Genomic DNA, 21,337 nt, shown 5'->3' with positions numbered 1-21,337 from the left:
TAGATGTTATTCCCAACCTGTTTTCTTAATGGTAGTTTTGCATTTGTTTTTCATTTCATTTATTTATATCTAAAATAACAAACTTTAACGATAAATTTTGCATTTGCTTTTCACTTCCTTTTTTTATCTCTAAAATAACAAAGTTAAAAATGGATTAGTGTTTAAAATTATTTGCTATGAAATATGTTGTAGTATTTTTAATTTTTTTCATTTTATAAGGTTATATACATTTTTCTGAAAATGTCATTTTAATAGCTGGTTTCTGCATTGTTGTATTTTTTATAGGATTTTTAGAATTCTAATCTTCAAAAATGTGTCTTATAAAGGTTTGAAATTTTCATAGGCTGTAAAATACACTCTTGATGCTTTTTTAAAGGAAGAATGATTGAAAAACTATATTAATTATGTTTCACTCTAGAACTGTTTTTTTAAACTAGCCTCTTGCTTGATCAGCTAAGACATGCATAACTTTCCAGACAACTTCGCCATACTTATATATCATTACCCATGGCAATGTTTTTTTGTAATGACTCCCCAGGCCAAATACATGCCAGGTGCCTTAAATAACAAAGTATTTTACAGTGAATACTCATTTATTTTAACAATAGAAAAATTTTATGTTTATATATTTTGTCTAAAATAATAAATTTTATAAACAGTTAAAAAAAAGGTTAGTCTTACGGTGATATTTGTGTTCAAGTATTAATGGAAATAAGAGTTCTGGAAAAATATTTCTTCTGACTGGGGAAGAGAAACTGTTTTCAGATTCATACCTTTCTAAAAATTAATCCAATGTGAAGTTAAATTTTAATTTAATTATGATTTTCATTGTTGAAGCTTATAATTTCAATGTTTGTGGTAGGCTACTTCTCTTATATATGTTATGCTTTTATAATTTAAGAAGTGAAAGTTGTTAATATGTTTGTAAATTTTATATTCAAAACAGTATTACAAAATTGATTTAGAGCATCTTTTATTGTTGTCTTCTGTAGGATTATCCAAAATATAGGCATCCTGGATGGAATAAAGGATCAATAGCTTATCATGCTGGTGAGATAGTTGTAATTTTTTAGTAAAAAGAAATTTAATTTTTTTTTTTTTTTTTTTTTTTTTTTTTTGAAATGATCTGGAAAACCGGAATATGGAAGTCTTTTAAACATGAAAATTTGTATAAATTTTTGTCATGCTTAGAATAGTATTTCATTTGTTCAAGAGATATTAGCAGAGATCCCTTCCCCTCCCCCCAATTGCTGGATCATATATCGAGAAGCAGTAAAAACTGACCTGTTTGTTCCCTTGTATTGTAGATAGTGGGCCTACGTAGCCAAATGGATGAGACCTCTGAAAAGTGGCTAAGCCTACATTCAAATTCCTGCACATGAGCTGTCTTTGTGAGTCTGTTTGTTTCTTAAATATAACATAAATACTTTTTCCTTAGAGAGTCTTTCACAAAGATTTTTCATCCCTTGCTTAAGAAAATCCTCACATCCTTTGGCATATTCAGTCAAATAAACATATTAGCAGATGAGCAAAACATAACATATACACAAGGGGAAACTATGTTTCTTAATTATATTTCAGCACAAGAAATGAGATCTTTGTGCCACGTATTACACCATAGTACCAGTTTTGCTGAACTGTTTTCTGAACATTCAGCTACCTGCAGATAATTGATTTTATTTCTTCAACTATACTGAATGTTCGCCTGTCAGTATAATTTCTAATACATGATGTATAGACACAGTTTCTGTGAAGAAACATGTTAATCATCCAACTCTTTCTGTAACTGCTTTATCACCTTTTCTTTTACCTGAGGCCTTAGGTGAGTAATTCCGAATAGTGGAAAGCCCTCTGGCAAACTCGTTAGTGGAAAGATTTCAGAATACATTAATTTTATTGACACTTTGCCTAATAGAAGTGTGCATTATGAAAAGAACTCGGTTGTTGCATTTTGAGAGGTATTTGGATCACCAGTATCATCTCATGATTGCCCTGAATACCGCAACCATTTCAGTGCGGCATCCATCAAAATCTGCCAGAATTTTTAGTTCAGTATTTTGAAGTTTCTGTTTGAAATGGAGTCTCCAGCTTTGTGAGGTAATGTAATACAGTCAAAAGTCTTTAATCTGGACTCATCGGGACTTCAGCGATTCCGGATTATCGATTTTTCCGGATTATAGATCATCAGTTTAAATCTGGTAAGTTGGTATGCAGAAATTATAAAATTAAAAATATGAAACCACAATTTATGAAATAAATAACAAATATGATCTAAAGGGTATCAAAATTTACAAAAAAAAAAAAAAAAGGCTTAATATTTATTTGTTTACTTTATTAAACATTTCTTTCAATGTAAGTTGCTTAAGTTGCTTCGTTTTATGTGATAATACTTTCTCTTTAATTCTATAAACAGACATAATTTCTTCTTCAGTTAGAAAGTTCCGCTGTTCAAGTCCTATAATTGCTGTATCGAGAATACCCACTAATTTGTCAATCGAAATTTTTTTGTTTTCAATAACCTCTGTGTCACTTTCTTCTTTATCGGAAGCGAATTATAGTGATGAGGAATTTGATTTAAATCATATCGAAGACGGAGTACATCGAGATGAAATACTACATTTAGTAAGGAATTATAAGCCAGATAAAATAAAAGCATCTCCCTGAAGATAAGGATGGTGCTGACAGATTAACTTCCAATTCATTGCGTGCTGTGGCATCCCCCCCTCCCCCCGCGCCGCAGAGCAGCGTGAAATTGATAAACAGATTTCAGAATAGTTAGAGAAACGAAGGATATGCCTTTATCCATTTTTTGCAGCAATTCCACTTTTTGTTTAATGGTTTTCGAAACATACTTTCGCTTTGTAGATCCTTTATTAGTAAATATCGGAAATTCTATTTGACATAATCGAAAGTTCAAGCTTATTTATAAAATTGCTCTAACAGTGGGCAAAAAATAATAAGCCGGATCCAATTCAAAGATTAAGGAACAACGCAATCTGCAACATTAACTGAATTAGATAATTTTAGCTTAGCTTATACCGTCCGTTATACATTAAACGCGCAAACGTAAATGTATTATGCGCATTAGCACACGCATATTCGCAGCCGTAAAGGTCTTACCTTATGCGTCAACGCGCCACATGCGCAGAAAGTTTGTAGCTTTGAGGACCGGATTATAGATCATTCTGGATTATGGGTGTCCGAATTAACGACTTTTGACTGTAGTAAAAATGAAAGGTCAGACTTAAAATCAAAAGGTTAGGTTGCAAGCCTCACAGAATTTCACACTGCATTGTATGAACTTTGTGGTGATCATGCATTAGTCCATAATAAAGTCTTGTACTGGGCTACTCACTTTTGTAAAAGTCATATCTAGCATACAAAAATTTAAGTGCCAAAAAAGTCAAAACTACAATAGGCAAAAGAAAAGTGCAGCTGTATAAAAGAGGTGTCATGAAACATTTGAGAAAATATAAATAGTTTAATTAGTTACAATGATTTCATCAGCATCAGTGTACTGTATTTTGATAGAAGCTTTGTAGAGGGAAAAAATTGTACTCACTGTGAAATTTTGTTAGGTCCATCTCTTTTAATACAATGTTGAAATGGAGATTTCACGATGAAAATGAAAGGTTTTTCAAATAATCAATTTAATTAATAGTTGAGCAAATGCAGTTTAAAGTCTTTGAACCAGTATTAAAATAACTACTAGTCAAGTATAGAAGTTATGCTCCCTGCAATGACAAAATTTTTGACAGCACAATCATAAGTGAAGTAAGTAATGATCTCTGCTTAGAATTATCAAGGAATCATAATGAAAGATCTGCATACAGAAAAGTATGACAGCATGTGAGTGTTTGTGAAAATTGTTTAGAATCCACCTGCCTTGCTTAATCATGGAGAAGTCATTTTGAACACTAATACACCTTTGGACGTGTGAAGGTTGTGACACATTTGCTGACATGTGCGATCAGGAAGCTCCCCATGAAGTCTGTACATGACTCCATTAGACTTCAGATTCTTCCCAAATTGAAAGAGCACCTTTACAAACAGTATGCCTTCTTCCCCTCTGAAACAAATTTCTTTAATGATCACTCAGGCTATTCCAGGACTTGCAAATGACCTTTGTGTTTCTTAAAAGTAACATGGCCACAATTGTAATTTTAATTATTTTTATGTTATTTTGAAAGCAGACAAAATGAAATCAGTTAAGTTATTATACACATAATGAAATTAGGGAAAATAAATACATGATTCTTGTTTCAAAGTTCAATTACATTTAAAAAATGAAAAAAGTATAATTGCAAATGTGTCGCACCAAGGGTTCTAAGGGCCACAAGCAGCTCACGAGCCTCAGATAAGGGGCCAGAGAGCCATAGTTTGGCTGTGCTTGTTATGTGTAATAAAAAATTGTATTTAGCTCTAAAATATATGCGAATCTAGATCATCTGCTGCTGAAGTTCTGAAAATAGTTAATGGTTAATTTATTATTGATTTAAAATTATTGCTGATTTAATGCATGATTAAATAAAATCATTCATTAATTCAAAATAAAGGATGTAATTGAAAATAGGTTATAAGAATATGTAATATTTGTTGATTGTGTTCTAAACATACCATACAGTTCTCATGTAATCATATTATAAAATCAAATACCTTAAAAGACTAGAAAAAAGAGATGGTACAAAACTTTATCAAAACATAAATGATTTTTAAAATGAATTGTTTAATGTAAATAAAGGTATTCTGCTGAAATTTATATGAATGATGTTAGAAGAATTCTTGAAAATTTGATTTTTCTGTAAGGAAAATGTGTATTAATGCAATTACAAGATCAGAATCATTTCAGGAAAAGTTAATGGTCAGTTTTCAGTTTTTGTAGCATTTATTTTATTTATTTATTTATTTTTTTAAGGTAGTAAATAAAACATAAGTTCTGAGTAATTCCCTCCCAATTTATTATTATTTTGGTTGATATTTCTGCTTAATATAATAATAGTGTGCATCCTCTCCTCCAGTTGTTCTGAGATTTAATAATTATATAGTTTGTTCTGTCTCCGCCCCCAATAAAAGTGAGGCCTGTAAATTAAGTGTAAAGTTTGTAGTTAGTAATTTGTAGTAAAGTAAGCCATTTTCAAATCAATTTTCAAGGGTTCTACTGCATTTAAAATTTTATGAATATTTAAAATTTGATGAATTTAATATTTTTTTTTTTAAATCATGTTTTTAGCCTCTTTAGAAGTACTTTTGATAATTTTGTTATATATTTTAAAGTAATAATTTATATTTACTATTAATGGTAATGTATACTTTTTTGATAGATGATGGTAAAATATTTGTGGGTAGTGGTGTAGGTGATCCATTTGGACCTCGTTGTCATAAGGGTAAGTTTTGGCAATCTCTAAACCTTTCAGTTTTAATTTGTATGAATTTAAAATCATTTCTTTCAAATGTAATTTGAGAAAAAATGTTAATAACTCAAATGCAGAAAAAAATGCTGTGAGGAAATTATTGATGACAAATTCATTAAAAAAATGTTGCTTAACAATATTGTGATCTCTTCATAAAATCTAAATGGTGCAAATCCTCCTCTTTTTTTTTTTCAGAGATGGTTTGAGTTGTTTTCCAAATTAAATTTATTTTGATCTGAATTATTTTCATATGTTACCAAGATTTAGAGAGCATTTTATGAAGATTTAATGTTTAGTGGGTAATATTTGTTTTCTTTAATTGGTAAATTGTGATTCATTTGATCTACAAGGTTGTATATACTTGGTTATTAATTTTATCATCATTGTGTTTAAAAGCATCTTGATAAATAAAAGTTTTTTTTTTCTTTTTTGGGGGTTTTATTATAAAAAATTATGCAAAATGAAATTAATCCAAACCATAGCTTAATGTATAATCTGTTAGTCTCAATTTTAATTTAATATAATTTTTCACTAAAATTAAGTTATAGCATGTAGTTTAACATGAATAATTTGTGTGTCTTAAAATTGTCAATTTAAAGTCTTTTATAGTCACATCACCATGCGACATGAAAATCTCCCTTTTTTTTTTTTTTTTTTTTTTTTTCCATAATGACAATTATGATGTACTTTTGATATTGTAAGTTTTAACCTAGAATTTAGGAGATATTCTTGAATATAACAGGGCATTTTAAATCATTCAGTGTGGAAAATAACTTTCCTTCCTTCTGATTTATTTCCTAAAATTAATTTCTAGGAAAAAGAATCAATTAAAATTTGGTAATTGTTTTCTAATTTTTGATATTTTTATAAACATTATTTGTTTGAGATATTTCATTTTCTTGTAATTTGAAATATTTTGTGTGGTTTCTATATTTCCAAATGCTACTTGAAATGGACTCTATTTCTTTACCACTTTCATAACAGAAACTACTAAGGTATCCCTGCAAGCAAACGTCTAGAAGAAACCGAAGCACTTGACTAGATGTGCATGATTCTTCCCTTCATGATGCTAATGTATGCCTTTTAGTTTGGAAAGTTGCCAAATGCAACCTATTATACCTGCTTGAGCATCACTTTAACATGAGTAGTCCTTTCTCAGGCTTTTGCTCATTGGAAGAGATTCCAGTTAAGCTTTTACGTGGCAGATTCATGCTACCTCTAGCATTGTGAAAGTCTTGCTGCTGTTCTGTTTAAAAACTTTCGGTGACAAAAGATTTTAGCTTCTGTATTATTTGTTATAAAGGTAGTAGAAATGAAAAACAAGGATTGATTAATAATTGGAATAATGTGATCATAATTATGCTCCTGACAAATTTATTTTGAAAAGTGAATGGAATTTTGGTTGTTTGAATGGTAATCTTGAACTAAATTAGATAAATACTGTAAACAATGATATTTTCTGGACCTCATCACGATTTGCCGTCTGGATCTTCTGCATTAGATGATTTTAAATTGTTTGTGTTTGATAAATTGTGTGAATTAATAAAAGAGAGCACAAATGAATATTCTTAATTGGGGGAGATGATACTAAAGATGCAAATTGGGAACCTATACTTTCCACAGTACAATGTAGGCTTTAATAACAACTTGGAAGAAAATAAGCATTTTCATCTCTAATAACGGGGAAAAAAAGTTTTTTACAAAAGTTAGAATCTTTTGTTTCTCTAATAAAAGGGAGGTTTGTAGATTGTTTTAAACCTTGTTTCAAACTTTTAAATATATTTCTGTTTATCAAGTAATGATAAAATTTAAGAGGTGACGTGCAGTATATGCTTTTGAAGCCAAATAGCACATAGTTTAAATGCAGATGTGCACTTTGCATTTAGGCTGTACTGATAATTTTGAACTGTGTGGTTAAAAAGGGATAAAACTGAAAGAATGTGCTGAGGACTATGATACACTGTTGTTATACAATTGATCAGAACTTTTAACATGTAAAAGACAGGAACTTTAATTCAACCAGTTTTTTATTAGTGCAGGCTGATAATACATTAATTGAAATCCAAATTTTATTCTTGTGGAACGATTATGCCTAACAGAGTTAAAGATTTAAATTTGAAGATTGTGCATGTTATGTGAATAAAAAGAGCCCAGGAAACAGAACTTCCCCCCTCATGTTCATTCGCATTGTATAACATACATATAGGAGGAGCAGATCTTGCACATAAGAAAAGGAAATATTGTACAGCTATCCTTTTGAATACTACAGTAAACAGTGTGTATTATTAATTTGATTACAATAGAGAAAATCTAAGATGATATGACTTTAGGCTGCAACTCGTACAAGAATTAGAAAATGCATTTTAGCTTCTTTTTTAGCATACACCCACTTCTGTGCATAAACAAAGGAAAATGATTCAGTATCAGAAACAAAGTAATCAAACAACAAAAATCAATCCCATTCAAAGTACACAAGAATGGAAAACTTGGAAGATGAACCTCTATAAAGGTTGTTAATACGTATCTGAATCTAGCTGTGCTACATCTGTTGTACCTACCTAGCTGTACTCCAGAGCCAGTATATAAAATAAAATTTTTTTGCTATCAGTGATCAAGTGGATAAAACCAGTAATTACATTAGTTTTTCGTTAGTTTGATTTCTGATATCTCAGAGAAGCTACTCGCATAGATTTTGAAATTTCTCCCTTGTTAATAGAAATATAAGCTTGCTTTCCTGGGATACTCTTCCACATTGTCATCTGTACTCGGGCAAAAGTTAAAATAGTGGCTGTGTTAGCAATGAAGATAAGAAAAATTGGGATAATTTTTTGTTACAAAGTGTACTGGGAATACTATATATATGCCTTAGGAATTATGTGTTTAAGGAGTACTTTTGGTACTTTTCCGTTTTGCCGGCGCAAATCTCGCCAAGCAGACTTTGTTGGCAACAGTATACAGTATACACATAAAAAATCTTAGTTCTAAGAATTTTTTATTTTGAAGGCACATTAATATGATTTAAAATTTTGTAAAAAGCCAATAAATAAAGACAATAAATTTGTAAAAAGACATTAATTTAAGAATTTACTATGCTTTCATGGTTCAACATCCTGATTCGCTGGTTCGTATCACGTGACCCAAAGTGTTCTCATCTCGCATAAACTACGCTACAAAAATATAATTCTCTCAGTAATTATTTACATTAATTTGGAATACAAGTTTAAATGTAAGAATTATTTCAATTCATACGAATAGCTTACTCAAAAATTATGTAAAACCGCAATGTTTTACTTTGCGAGTGCATTCTCATTAGAATTGATAAATTTAACCCTTAATTTTGCCTTTCCTATATTTTCGGGTGAGTGGTGTGATTGCATCCTAATTGACTTAGTTACCGCAAATGTCTTATGGTATAAAATTTAACTATCTTTTGTGAGTATTCTATGTAATTGTATGCCATTATTGAAAGAAACAATCAATCTGATAAGAAATGGCTGTGACTTGTTTTGAAAAAGATGCATTAGTTGTACCATTATTGGCGACTATATCGTTTGCGCCATCAAAACGGAAAAGTACCGTACTTTCTAAGCAAAATTGCTTCATGTTTACATTACTCAGACAAAAAATTACAAAACAACCTATATGACTTCACAACCTTTAACCCAATACCCTTGAACACTTGTCTTAATAAATAAACTGATCTGAATTTTGCTATAAATATATTATTTTTAGTGGGTGTTTATGATTTTTACTTAAGAGCAATAAAGCAGTAATAAGAATATGGTTCATTTTTCATATTTAAAATATTGTTCAAAACTTCTAGTTGGGGTAAATCAAAGGAAAAGATTATTTTTTTTTTTTTTCCCCCACCTGCATTTTTTACTGAAAATTTCAGCATGTAAGGGTTGTTTTTGTTGAATGACTGTAAAAATTCTTACTCGTGCTTATTGATAAATTTATAATAAAGCATTTGAAATGCCATTAAAATTATGTCCTTCTTTCAAAATAGGGTTGTTTTTCTTATCCCTAAATCTTAATTTAAACAGTTTTGTAAAATCTAAAGCTAGAACAATAAATGTTAATTGCATATACAAGAGCGAAGTTTACTTTCTATATTAAATTTATAGTAGCTCTTCTAAATTGCAGATTAAAATGTACATAAATTAATAAATCTTTTTAATAAAGTGCTTTAAATTTTATTGCTGTGTGTAAGAATTAAATTACATGATAAAGTATTATGAATAATGATGAATATTTTTTCCTGTAGCACTAAGATTCTGTTAAATTATATTTATTTACTGAATAAAAAAAATCATACTGATTATTGAAAAAATATGTTTATATATATCTAGTTTTTGTAGATAACTGGAGAAAGTTTTCTCACACCATAAAAATTGCCATGATGAAATAGTTGTAAACACTAAAATGGAAATTTAGAAAGTATTGATACATAGTACAGTACAAGGTCCAAAAGACATCTATGGACTAAAAGCAATTTTTTCTTTTTTACAAAAAACAAATATGTCATACAGAGGCTGTTCGCACATTTTTTAGACTATTTTCCTTGTATTTGCAGAAATATTTTACTTAAAATTTTTGTGTTTTAAATGTACTGTTTGATAACCCTTGTTCTTCATTATCTTTCTACATCATAATTTCAAAAACAATAGAACAATATTTGTAGTGTGAGAAGAGGTATTTTATCCCATTCCTTTTGAACAGCTTTCCAAAGTCCAGGGTTGTAGGTTGACGTTTGGACAGTCAGCTTTTTAAAAGACCAAAAGCACAAAAATCCATATGTGATAATATCATAATATTTAGTAGGGATAAGAGTGCAGGGTAGGGGCTTTATGCCCATTTCTTGTTCCATTTTTTTCCAGGATATTAACAATAAAATTTGACATGTGGCTTGCTTGGTCGTGATGCAGTTATACTGATTGTTGGCACTGTGGCTAAAGAGAAGGTATTTTATATTTTTAAATTGGGTATTGGATATGTTCTTGAAAATATGTGGAATTGATCTTAACATTTTTCTCCACTCTCTTTATTTTTAATTTGTTGTTATATGAAAAACCAGCAACCATCATAAATCCCTTTGAAGAACTTTCTTTAGATTCTTTGAACCATGTTTCAAGATTTTTTCCTCCTCTTTGATGATGATAATGAATCTCTTTTGATTGCTGTCATTTATATACACCCGAGATTCACATATTATGACAACATTTTTCCATTTTTATCTCGATAAATGTTTCTCATAAAGACTTCTGCAGCATGTTCTGTGTTTGGCAATATGTTGTTAAAAAAAACAATGCACATTATTCCCCCCCCCATTTTAGAATTCAAATCAGCATTAATTACTTTTTTCACAGTTGACAGTGAGTATTTTAATAATTTTGCTACTGTCCTTTTACTTAGCAGAGTTTCTTTTAACATCTTACCTTTATAAAATTCGAAACATTCCAATTTTTCCTTGGATATTTTTCAGAACAATTTTTCCTCTTTAAGCCAAACTCTGACTTCCCCCCTATTGTTGACAATATTATCTACTGCAACTTTAGATATTATAAAACCATAGCTTTCACAGTGTTTTGTTATAATTAGATATGGATAATTTTCTTCGGAAAGAGCACTAACATAGCCTTCCATCTATGGCTTCTTAAAAACCATCATTTTGCATGAAAACAAAACTATCAACTAGTAGATGATAATAAATACTTTCAAAAATATAGCTGCAATTAAAAAACAAATTTCCAAGCTGTCGAATTTTTTTTATAGCAAAGCAAAATCATCTAAAAAATGTGCAAACAGCTTCCGTAAAACTGATTTTTCATCTGACTAACTGAGCTATCTTAATATCATTTTCAGATACCTGGTGTCTAGGATACTGGTATGCCAATGACAGTACATTGATTAACATTAGCTGCAATCACACGTTCAGCCTTTGAGTGGTTGTGGGGGCGGAAAGGTCTGTCTGACCTAAAGCATACTTGTTTGGAGTGGCATGTTTCTTATACTGGTTTTCTTTTATTGGCATAATGGTGGGAAGAATTAAATTCAGAAGAAATTCAGTTAGCTTAGCAAATTGTACCCTTCCTTAACTAATTTGATCCAGCTTATTATTTTTCACATGCTATTATTGGTACAGCTATCTTAATAAAATTAAAGCTTGAATTTGATTTTGTCTAAAAGACTTTCTAAATTCGGGAGCTAAAGCAGGATCTGGAAAGCAAAAGCATACTTGATACTTAACTTCTATGGTGGCCTTGGTGCGAGAAAAACACAATTTGGGCTTAAGAAAGTGTGATTTTAACCTTATTATAGCATAGATTTTGAATGTTATAGAAAGTGAAATTTTCCAATTAATGGAACTTGAAAGAACTATGGAGGGAAGTGGTAATAAATTAAGATAATGTAACAGAAGTTTTCCATTGCAATGACAATGCCTCACTTAATTAATGGGCAGCAGAATATGTTTTATATGCAGAAAGAATCAGTACCATGAGGAAAGGCATAAAGAAATTTTTGGAGAGTCAACAGATTTTAATTGATAGTTTAGTGGGAATTACCAACAAGGCAGTTACAGGATTTGAAACTTTCTAACTGAATGAGAACTTATGTCTGTCTGTAAAATTAAAAAGTAGCACAAAAGCTTAAACAATTTACATTAAAAGAAATGTTTTATAAAAAAAAAAAAAAAAAATATTGAGCTTTTTTTATTAATTTTGATTCTTTGAAAATCATAAATGATTCATTATTTCATTAACAACTGTTTCATATTTTCATTTGCATAATTTGTATATATCATCTTACTAGATTTTAACTGATGATCAAAAATTCAAAATCTGGAATTCCATAGTCCTAATGTTTCTGAGTTACTGTATTAAAATTCTTTCCAAACGACCAAACTGTAAAGAGGTAGCGCATGATGAAGATCCTAAGCAAAAAGTATAAATAATTATTAACATTATTAGCACTAAATTTCTTGGAAGGAGGAATGGATTTCTCTGAAACAGGAGTTCTTCAAGATAAGCACTTTAGTTGTTTACAAAAAATAAGTTTCAGGGTTGACTAATATGTGAACAAGTAAAATGAGTGGATAAAAAGGCATTTAAAAACACTAAATTTTTTATTTATTTTAAAATGCACACAAACACAAATACTCTTAATTATTTCTAATTACAGGTGATATAATGGGCTGTGGAATTATCTTTCCCAGAGATTTTGTATGTCTGTTTGATTGTGATGCTCCTTGTGAAAATGCTCCATCTCTAAGTCTGGATTATGATGATGATTTTTCGGGATATCTGAGTGAATCGGAAGACGAAGAATGGTGGAAAGAAAAAGAAAATGTCGAGACTGGTGTAACAATACAGGTGCAGTATCATGCAATTTAGCATTTAAATATGTTCATCTTCTGGGTATACTTGTGTGTAATTTTTGCATCACTCGGTTAACTTATACCAAAACAAGTTAAGTAACTTATTGTTAACTGATTGTCACCATTATTATCAGGGACATAAATATTGCAATGAATGTGAGATTATTTTTGTTCCACCTTAAAATCCCTTCTGAAAATCATCATATAATATGTACAAACTGATTTTGAAAATTGAATTAATTTTTTATCAAATATGGAAATTTTTCAGGAAATTGTACAATTTATATTTTTGTAAAAATGCTGATCGAATATATAAATGCAGTGTAAATTCTTTAAGACAACAATCCAGTATTCCAAATATTTTGGTTATTTGTAGAGGTGATCACATTAGAGAATACGATTCACAGTTATGTTCGATATTACTTGTTTATATGTTGTATAATAATCTACTGAAAACTGCCACTGTCAAAGGTTTTCCATCATGAGAAGTTTTGCTGTAAATTTTCTTTAAGTCTTGATTGTTGCATTTGCCGAACTGAAATAGTAAACAGTAATAAAATATAAATTTTTAGACTATTTTTTTTTTAATTTTATTACAGTTCCGCATTATACCTATAATGGGCAATGATTTAATAAATTAATTCAAAAGTAAAATGTAGATTTATATTAAATTTCATAAATTAAACAGAATATTTATAAAATCTTTCAAAACTTTAATGATTTTTCAGTTTTACATCCAGTGCATTAACAAACAGAAACCATGACAACAAAATACTAACAATCGAAAGTTTCATGTTTGATGATTGCATTAATAAAAAATCATATAATGAGTTTTCTTCAGATTATCATATTCTGCTCCAAATAAATGTTTTCCTATGAAAAGAGAAATATGTTGCAGTCAAAGAATAAGCCAAGAATATCACTATAGAATTGAATTGTTGGTTCACTAGTTAATTTTTATGTATTGAAAAATTCCAGATTTATGAGCATTTTCAGTGTCCATAATTTCTAACTTAAGTATGAAAAAGAAAGAGTTTCATATTTTTTAACCTTTGTTGTTCTTTTATTTTATTTTGCATTCATCTGGGCTAATCTATAAAATTAAGAGTGAAAGAGGTGTAAAATATTTCTGGAAGGGAGTATTATATGTTTGAATTATACATATGAATTAGATGTATCACTGTTACTGTTCAGTGTTGTTTTCGATATAGTCTTCCCTTCTGCATTGTACATTGTTAGCCCTCTAAAGAAAATAGATCAATAGATAGATAGGTTTTTTTATATATATATATGCAGTTTAATTATTGCAATTTTTTATTGTTCACGATAGAAATCATGATGTTGGATAAATAACTTTAAAGTTTAAAGAAACTTAAAGTTGTTTATATTAATAATAGGAAGTTATTTTGTGTCATTGAAAACGGATTTTAAAAGGCATCCGATCTGAAGTACTAATACTTAAAACATGTGTGATTCTACAGTCATTTTGTGTTATTTAGAGGTTAAAGATCAGTAATCAATTGATTTTCATTCAAAAAATTTGAAAATTAGTGGTTTCAGGGTACGACCACCGTGCGTCAAAGGATTAATACATATCCCTGTGTACACATGTATAAATACACAATTTAAGCTAGTAAATCACTACCCACCAGGATATGTTTCACAAAAAATTAAAATTCAGTAGTTTAAGATGGAAATATGGCAAATGAAATCTGATTCATAATAGAAATAAGTGTTGGTGAAAATCTTGATTTAAACATTCTCAATTACAATGAAGTTAAACTTTATGATAAAAGAAGATATTTTTCATTTTGACACCAATAAAATAATTAACTGGTGTTCTTACATTTTCAAAAAAGTAATAGGAAATATTATTTTTAATCAGCTTATTGGAATTGAAAACATTTGTACTGAAATTTCTCACCTCCAAAACAAAATAATTATATTTACATAAACAAAATACTTGCTTATAATATTCCTAATGATTTCAATAATATCTATCATAAAAAAAGCTGTTATTAATTACACCCTATAATTTTACAGTTACTAAATGAAGTCCTATTTCAAAACTGAGAGAAGGATAGAGGGAGATGCACAACTTTAACTCTCTAGATTTATAATTATGTACTTGCGTGTATAAAATAGTCCTTTGGCAACTTTGACAAACAGGTCAATTTCAGTTTTCATTAGACACTATGGCAGCCACAGCACTGTACAGATTTTATACTGCTCTAATACCTTTCTTTGTTTTTCATAACTTTCTTGTCAGAACATACTTAATGTTTCATCATTTGCAAAAATTACAGTTCACACCTGAACATTTTCTCGCAGATTTTTCTTGCCAACTGTTATTCCATAGGCAATCCATTTCTGCTTGAAAATGAAGCATTAATGGCCACATGCTTTTGAAACGATGAATGGTAGATAATTACACCATTTCTCAGTAAAAATTTGACATGACTTTTAGTTCTAGATTGTATAGATGTGGTATTACTGTAATTGTTTTTTAGTATTTTGTACTTTTGCTTTATAGAGCACTTTTTGTCACATCTCTTTTATTTGATTATTTTTTTTAAATGACATTTACAAGTTCATAACTTTTAGTAATCCCATTCAGCTTAAAATTGAAAGATTTGTTATAAGTTCATTAATCAATACATAACTGAGGATTCTGAAAAAGTGTACAGGCATAGTTTCTGATTTTTGAAAACATCCTTAATTTAAATAGAAAATTAGGATGGCTTATAACTATCAGGAATAACATGAATGATTTTTGAGGACCCCTTCATTGTAATGAAGATGAAAGACTTCTAATATACCTCCTGATGAGTCTCTTGGAAGAGTTTTTAAGTGTTACATTAATCATTTTTACATTTTTAAATAGAATTTAAAATTTTAGGCACTTACCTTTTCAATGTAGTTTTTATAGAAGTCAAGGGCAAGGTATTTTCACCAAAAACCAAAATTTATTTATATTATGAATTATATTCTTTAATCATTAAACAGGAAGTTTTTCTATAACATGTCCTAGTAAGTAGTGATTTATTAGCTTAAATTACATTATTTTTATAATCTCAGCTACTTTTTAGTACTGGATTTTTGTTTTGAAAGTCCGTATTTCCGCTATATGTATAAATGTGTATGAGAGATATAGACAGAGAGAGAGGTGATCTATTTTGTTGAAGAGTTGATCTTTAGACTGGAAAAAATGGCCTATAATGAACGATAAATTTTAAATAGAACTGATGAGTAGAGTTCACGATCTTCTACTCACTAATTTTTTTTTTTTTTTTTTTTTTAACTCTGCATAATTATAGTGCTCTTTGTAGTCAGTATGTGTATTATTTGGATTAAGTGTGAAGAAGCTAGCCTTAATCCAGATAATACACATCTCTTTTATTAAGACTGTTACTTAATTTCTGAGTAACATTTATATTATTAAAGATCTCACATTTGTGACCAACACTGATGGCTTGATAGGAAACATAAGATGCTTTAAATTTGAATTCTTAAGTTAAAATCCAGCTGTGTAGCAGTATTTTTTCCCTTAAAGTTATTCATTTAACATTATTTTGATAGAGAAAATTTATGTATGAAAAATTGTTTTAAAGAAGAAGATGTAGTTTGAAAATTTCATTAAAAAAGGCAATTTTTTTTAATTTGTTGTACTTTTTAATTTGTTTCCTTATATTTTGGCACTTTATTGATACATAATATTTTGTCATAAAGTGATCAAAACAATATGAAATACTGTTAGATATATTAAATGAGTAATAGTCTGCCAAATGTTAATTTTTTCACGTATAGCATGTGTTTATCTCTGCATATAATAAAAGGAAGAGTCTATGTGTGGGGTCAGTCGGTCGGTCATTTGCATTGCACGTAAGCTAATAGATCCAGGGCTGTGAAATTTGGTACATATCTGCATCTAGACAAGAACCAGTGCAGCTCAAAGTGATTTTTTCAAATCAACTGAGATTTTTTTTTTTTTTTTTTTTTAATTTTATGTTTTTTGATGAAATTACATCATTTTGAGACATAATGGGTTTTAGGTACAATGGCGTATCAACAACGCATTCGATTTTTGCATTAAAGCACAAAGACAGCCAGTGCACCTCAAAAATCGATTCGAGGTGCACTGGCTGTGGTCTAGATGCAGCCATTGTTGTTGATATCAACACTGTTGCCTTTTGGAAAAATGAGGGTGATAATTTTGTGCAGTTTTTAAATTTAAATAAATGAAATATGAAATGTGAAGATATATCATTAGCAATGAGGCTGTGTGGAGAATTCTGAACATTCTGATTCACGAATGTTATCATACTGTTATCCATTTAAGTGTCCTTCTTGAGATTGGACAACAATTATATTTCAATTCTGCTAATGTAATTGAACAGACCCAGACTTTTCAAGAAACAACTTTAACCTCTTTTCTTCCGCCCTTGCACTGAGAATGAGTTTGCACGTACATTACTGTATCATCAAGTGCCAAAGTCTACACGTGGAATATGCAAACAAAAAATGGGACGGGCGTAAAATTGGAACTGATGTACTGATCATCCTGGAATCAAGTCAAGTGAGGTCTCGTCCGAGTGTATACCATACATCCAAACAACTTGGAATGTTTTCACCTGAGATTGTTATTGCACAAAGTTTTAAGGACTACGAACAGTTGACGGAAGAGTGTGCAAAACTTTCAAAGAAGATTGCCAAGTTAGAGGATTTTAGAAAATTATGAACACTGAAATGCAACAATGGAAGAAGCTGCTGTGACTCGCTCCCTACGAATGCTACAAAATCTGTTTGCTGTTATGTTACAGACATGTGCCATGTGAAATCCTCATCAGCTGTGGTTCGATCATAAGGATAGACTGTCTGAAGACTTACTACATCAATCAAGATTTCAGCAAAATAACATGAATCTTGCTTATAATGAAGACATCTTCAACCGAGTTTTTATCATGATTGAGGACAAAATTCGCTTCTTAAGTGGACAAAACTTGCAGTCATTCGGATTACCTGAACCAAAACAAAATGTTGAATCGGCAGTGCCCAGTGAAATTTGTCAGGAAATGAGTTACAAAATACTTAGAACATGAAAAGAAGCTGATTCCAGATCAAAAGGAACCATTTGAAACAATTATGTCTGCAGTTTCGAATCAAGATGGTTTTATTTTATTTTATTTTATTTTTTATTGATGCATCAAATGGTAGAGAAACATTTCTCTTTAATCTTATACTGGCAAATGTATGAGTTAAGAAACACTTTGCACTAGCTGTTGCATCATCCGGAATTGCTGCTGTATTGCAGGAGGAAGAACAGCTCATTCAGCATTTAAATTGCCATTAAATTTGGGAAATACGAAACACCAACATGTAATATTTCTAGAAATTCTGCCAAAGCAAAAGTTGTATAAGAGTGCAAGTTAATTATGCAAGATGAATGCACAATGTCTCACAAAGCTGTGTTCAAAGCCCTTAATGTTACTTTGCAAGACCCGAGACAACAATAGAAGAATGGGAGGCATTGCATTGGTACTTGCCAGAGATTTTCGACAAGCACTACCCATTGTTCCACGGGAGGACACAAGCTGATGAAATGCATGCTTGCCTAAAATCATCATAGATTTGGAATGAAATTCGGAGACTTGGAAACATTGTAGAAAACTGCCAAGACCTGTTATTTGCAAAATTTCCCAACTTAACCCCTTCGCACCGACTGTCACGTATACGTGCTAGCAACGAACGCACTTACCTACCAGCCGACACGCAGGCGTGCCAGAGGATTGTTCCATTCTCTGCCGACTGTCACGTATTTGTGCCAGTACTTTGGAACGTTTTTCAAACTATAATTTCTGCCACAAGATGGCACTCTCTGTCCATATGGTTTCAGATACATGTAAATTAGACCTTCTACTCGAAATGAGAGAAGCATTACTCACATACACGTGTTTTTGATTATATAAACAAACAGGAAAATAAATGTTTCCGAATGGCATGATTTATGACGTCTCTTTAAATCGCACTTTATTCGCACGTGGTAGTTGTTTATTGTAAGTAGAAGTTTTATATGTGCTAAAGCATTGAGTATTTCCGTTTACAGTTCAGTTTTTAGAAAATAATTAGATCTTGTTAGACGTGAATTCTTTCTGTTTTTACCGTTTCAATGTCGAAGCATCGAAAATGTTTAACAGAGCATGAAATAGCAGAAATGATGCAAAATATTTCAGATATTGATTCTGAAATTCTGATATTCTGATATTGATCCTGAAAGATTAACTGAAAGACATTTTCCAAAACTTTGTTCAAAAGAGACTGATAAGAAAATGAGACGACGATGCTTCGTTTGTTCACATTCCCGGAAAAATCCTCCAAAACGGCAAATGAGTTATTACGAGTGCAAGGAATGTAAAGTAGGACTGTGTGTAGATCCCTGTTTTCAAATTTTTCATACGAAAAGAGAATTTTAAGTAATATATTTAGTTTTCAGATGTATAATGTTAAAATTCATAAAATGGTGAGTAATTAAAATAAAATGTGTAAAATATGCATTTAAACAAGAAATAAGGTAATTAAAGTATATATATAAAAATATTTATAAAGCATAAGCCGTTTAAATACTCTATAGAGCATTATTAAACAATGCATTGATACTTCAGAAATTTCATGGATTTAGGCTTAATAGCAAAAAAGCCCCTGGCCCTGGAGAGACGCTCGCGTAAGACACTGCCGGCCTCAGCGATAAGCGTGCGTTTTCGCTACCCGGCTCGAAGGGGTTAAGACAGCACTTCACCGATCACAGCTGCCTATGGGAAACAGCCATTCTTGCACCAAAAAATTATACAGTGAAAGCCACTTATAGAAAACTTTTAGCACAGTTGCCTGGCAGTGTTCAAATTTAAAAGTCAATTGATACTGTGTGTTCTACAGATGGCGCTGTAAATTATCCAAATGAATTTTTGAATTCTTGCCTGGAGTACCTTTGCATATTCTGAAGTTGAAAGTAGGTGCATCTATACTGTTGTTGAGAAATTTGGATCTCCCTTCCCTCTGCAATGGTATAAGATTATCTGTCAAGAAGCTCATAAAAAATTTGTTGAAGCAGCTATTATGACTGATCATGCAAGAGGAAAAGATGTGTTCATGCTAAGAATTCCCATTATACCATCTGATGTACTGTTTCATTTTAAACGGCTTCAATTCCCAATATCTAAGTTTTGCCATGAGTATCAACAAGGCACAAGGACAGTCTTTAAAGGTTGTTGGACTTGATCTACAAAGTCCATGTTTTTCACACAGCCAGCTATATGTTGGTTGTTCTAGAGTAGGAAAAAAAGATAATCTTTACATCCTTGTTCCCAGTGCAAAACACTTAATATTGTGTATCCAGAAGCCCTTCAAGAATAGCATAAATTAACTCACTGTAACAATTTATGAGTGCATGCTTAATAAAATATAAAAATGCATTAGGTGGAAATGTTGGTCTATTTAACATTCTAACAATTCAAGATTTTTATAAATATTAATGACATATACTTTTTAAAATTTTAAAGAAAATTTGTTCAGAAATTTAAATATGGTGATAAACAATCATCCATTTACTGTTTGCAGTGCCAGATTTTTAATTTTAAATATTTTTGTAAGTAAAATGTATCGGTTGTTAATAAATCTCTGCCGAAAGTAGAGTAAGAGCAAAATGAATATTGCTTTTTACACTTCAATGTTATTTTTGGTTAATTTCTAAAATTTATGTTCTGGCAAAAAGAAATGTGTAGACATATTCTTGCATTGGAAACTGATGGATGGGGGGGGGGAATGTCCAGAAGGAGCTTTTATTATCCACATGCTTTAGAATTATTGCTACTATTTAAAGCATAAGACCTTTAATTTATCTTCCATTATGCTCTGCATAGCTGATTTTCAAAGTGTACCATTCAGTAAAGCAGGAAATTTTTAATTTATCTCACAAATTTAATAGGTCTGTTATTAGTTAAGAAATTGAGCAATTTGAAAGCAATAAATGTAGTTAATAATTTCAATCTTTATTCTGTATTTTTAAATAATGTGTCTAAGTGATATAAAAATACATTTAATTTTTAACATATCCAACTATTATTTTTTATGAAGATGAAAGATGTTTTCAATACTTTGTGTTAAGTAACTAATACAGAATATTTTTAATTTTTATTTGTTCAGTGCTTTACATTTTTTAATATTGTTTAAATGGAATTCTTAATGGCAATGCTTTAAGTTTCCAGATTACAGTCTTTTCTTTTACATTATTTTTGTTATTCCTTTATAAATAATTTTGTAAATACTTTACGATGTTAATAATATATTAAAAGAATTAACAAATATTGAGGAAATACAATGCTGTCACATAATGGATTTGAACTTCTCTGAAGTGATGTAGATTGTCAACTGGGCTAATGTTGCCTGCAATAATTTAGATGAATAGAATAAATTTTACTATAAAATTTAATTTTCTTGCTTATTTTACAGTTTCAAAAATATTAACTATAAAATGCAAAATTCATGAATCTGAGGT

The 21,337-nt window shown here is 30.2% G+C and overlaps 1 protein-coding gene across 1 annotated transcript in view; it reads left to right on the top strand.

Moving 5' to 3' along the window:
- Positions 1-21,337, top strand: part of LOC118191020 (SPRY domain-containing protein 3-like) — a 72,975-nt gene that overhangs the window by 40,323 nt on the left and 11,315 nt on the right. Inside the window, exons 7-9 of the mRNA XM_035361841.2 lie at positions 993-1,050; positions 5,322-5,384; positions 12,594-12,784. Coding sequence (XP_035217732.1) covers positions 993-1,050; positions 5,322-5,384; positions 12,594-12,784 — 312 coding nt within the window. The remainder of the gene's footprint in view (positions 1-992; positions 1,051-5,321; positions 5,385-12,593; positions 12,785-21,337) is intronic.

Source organism: Stegodyphus dumicola, chromosome 7 (assembly GCF_044657685.1).
Source record: "Stegodyphus dumicola isolate Sdum_Otavi_A_Nest chromosome 7, ASM4465768v1".
NCBI classification, from domain to species: Eukaryota; Metazoa; Arthropoda; class Arachnida; order Araneae; family Eresidae; genus Stegodyphus; species Stegodyphus dumicola.
The sequence above is the reverse complement of the archived record's forward strand: the minus strand, read 5'-3'. Positions and strand labels throughout refer to the sequence as shown.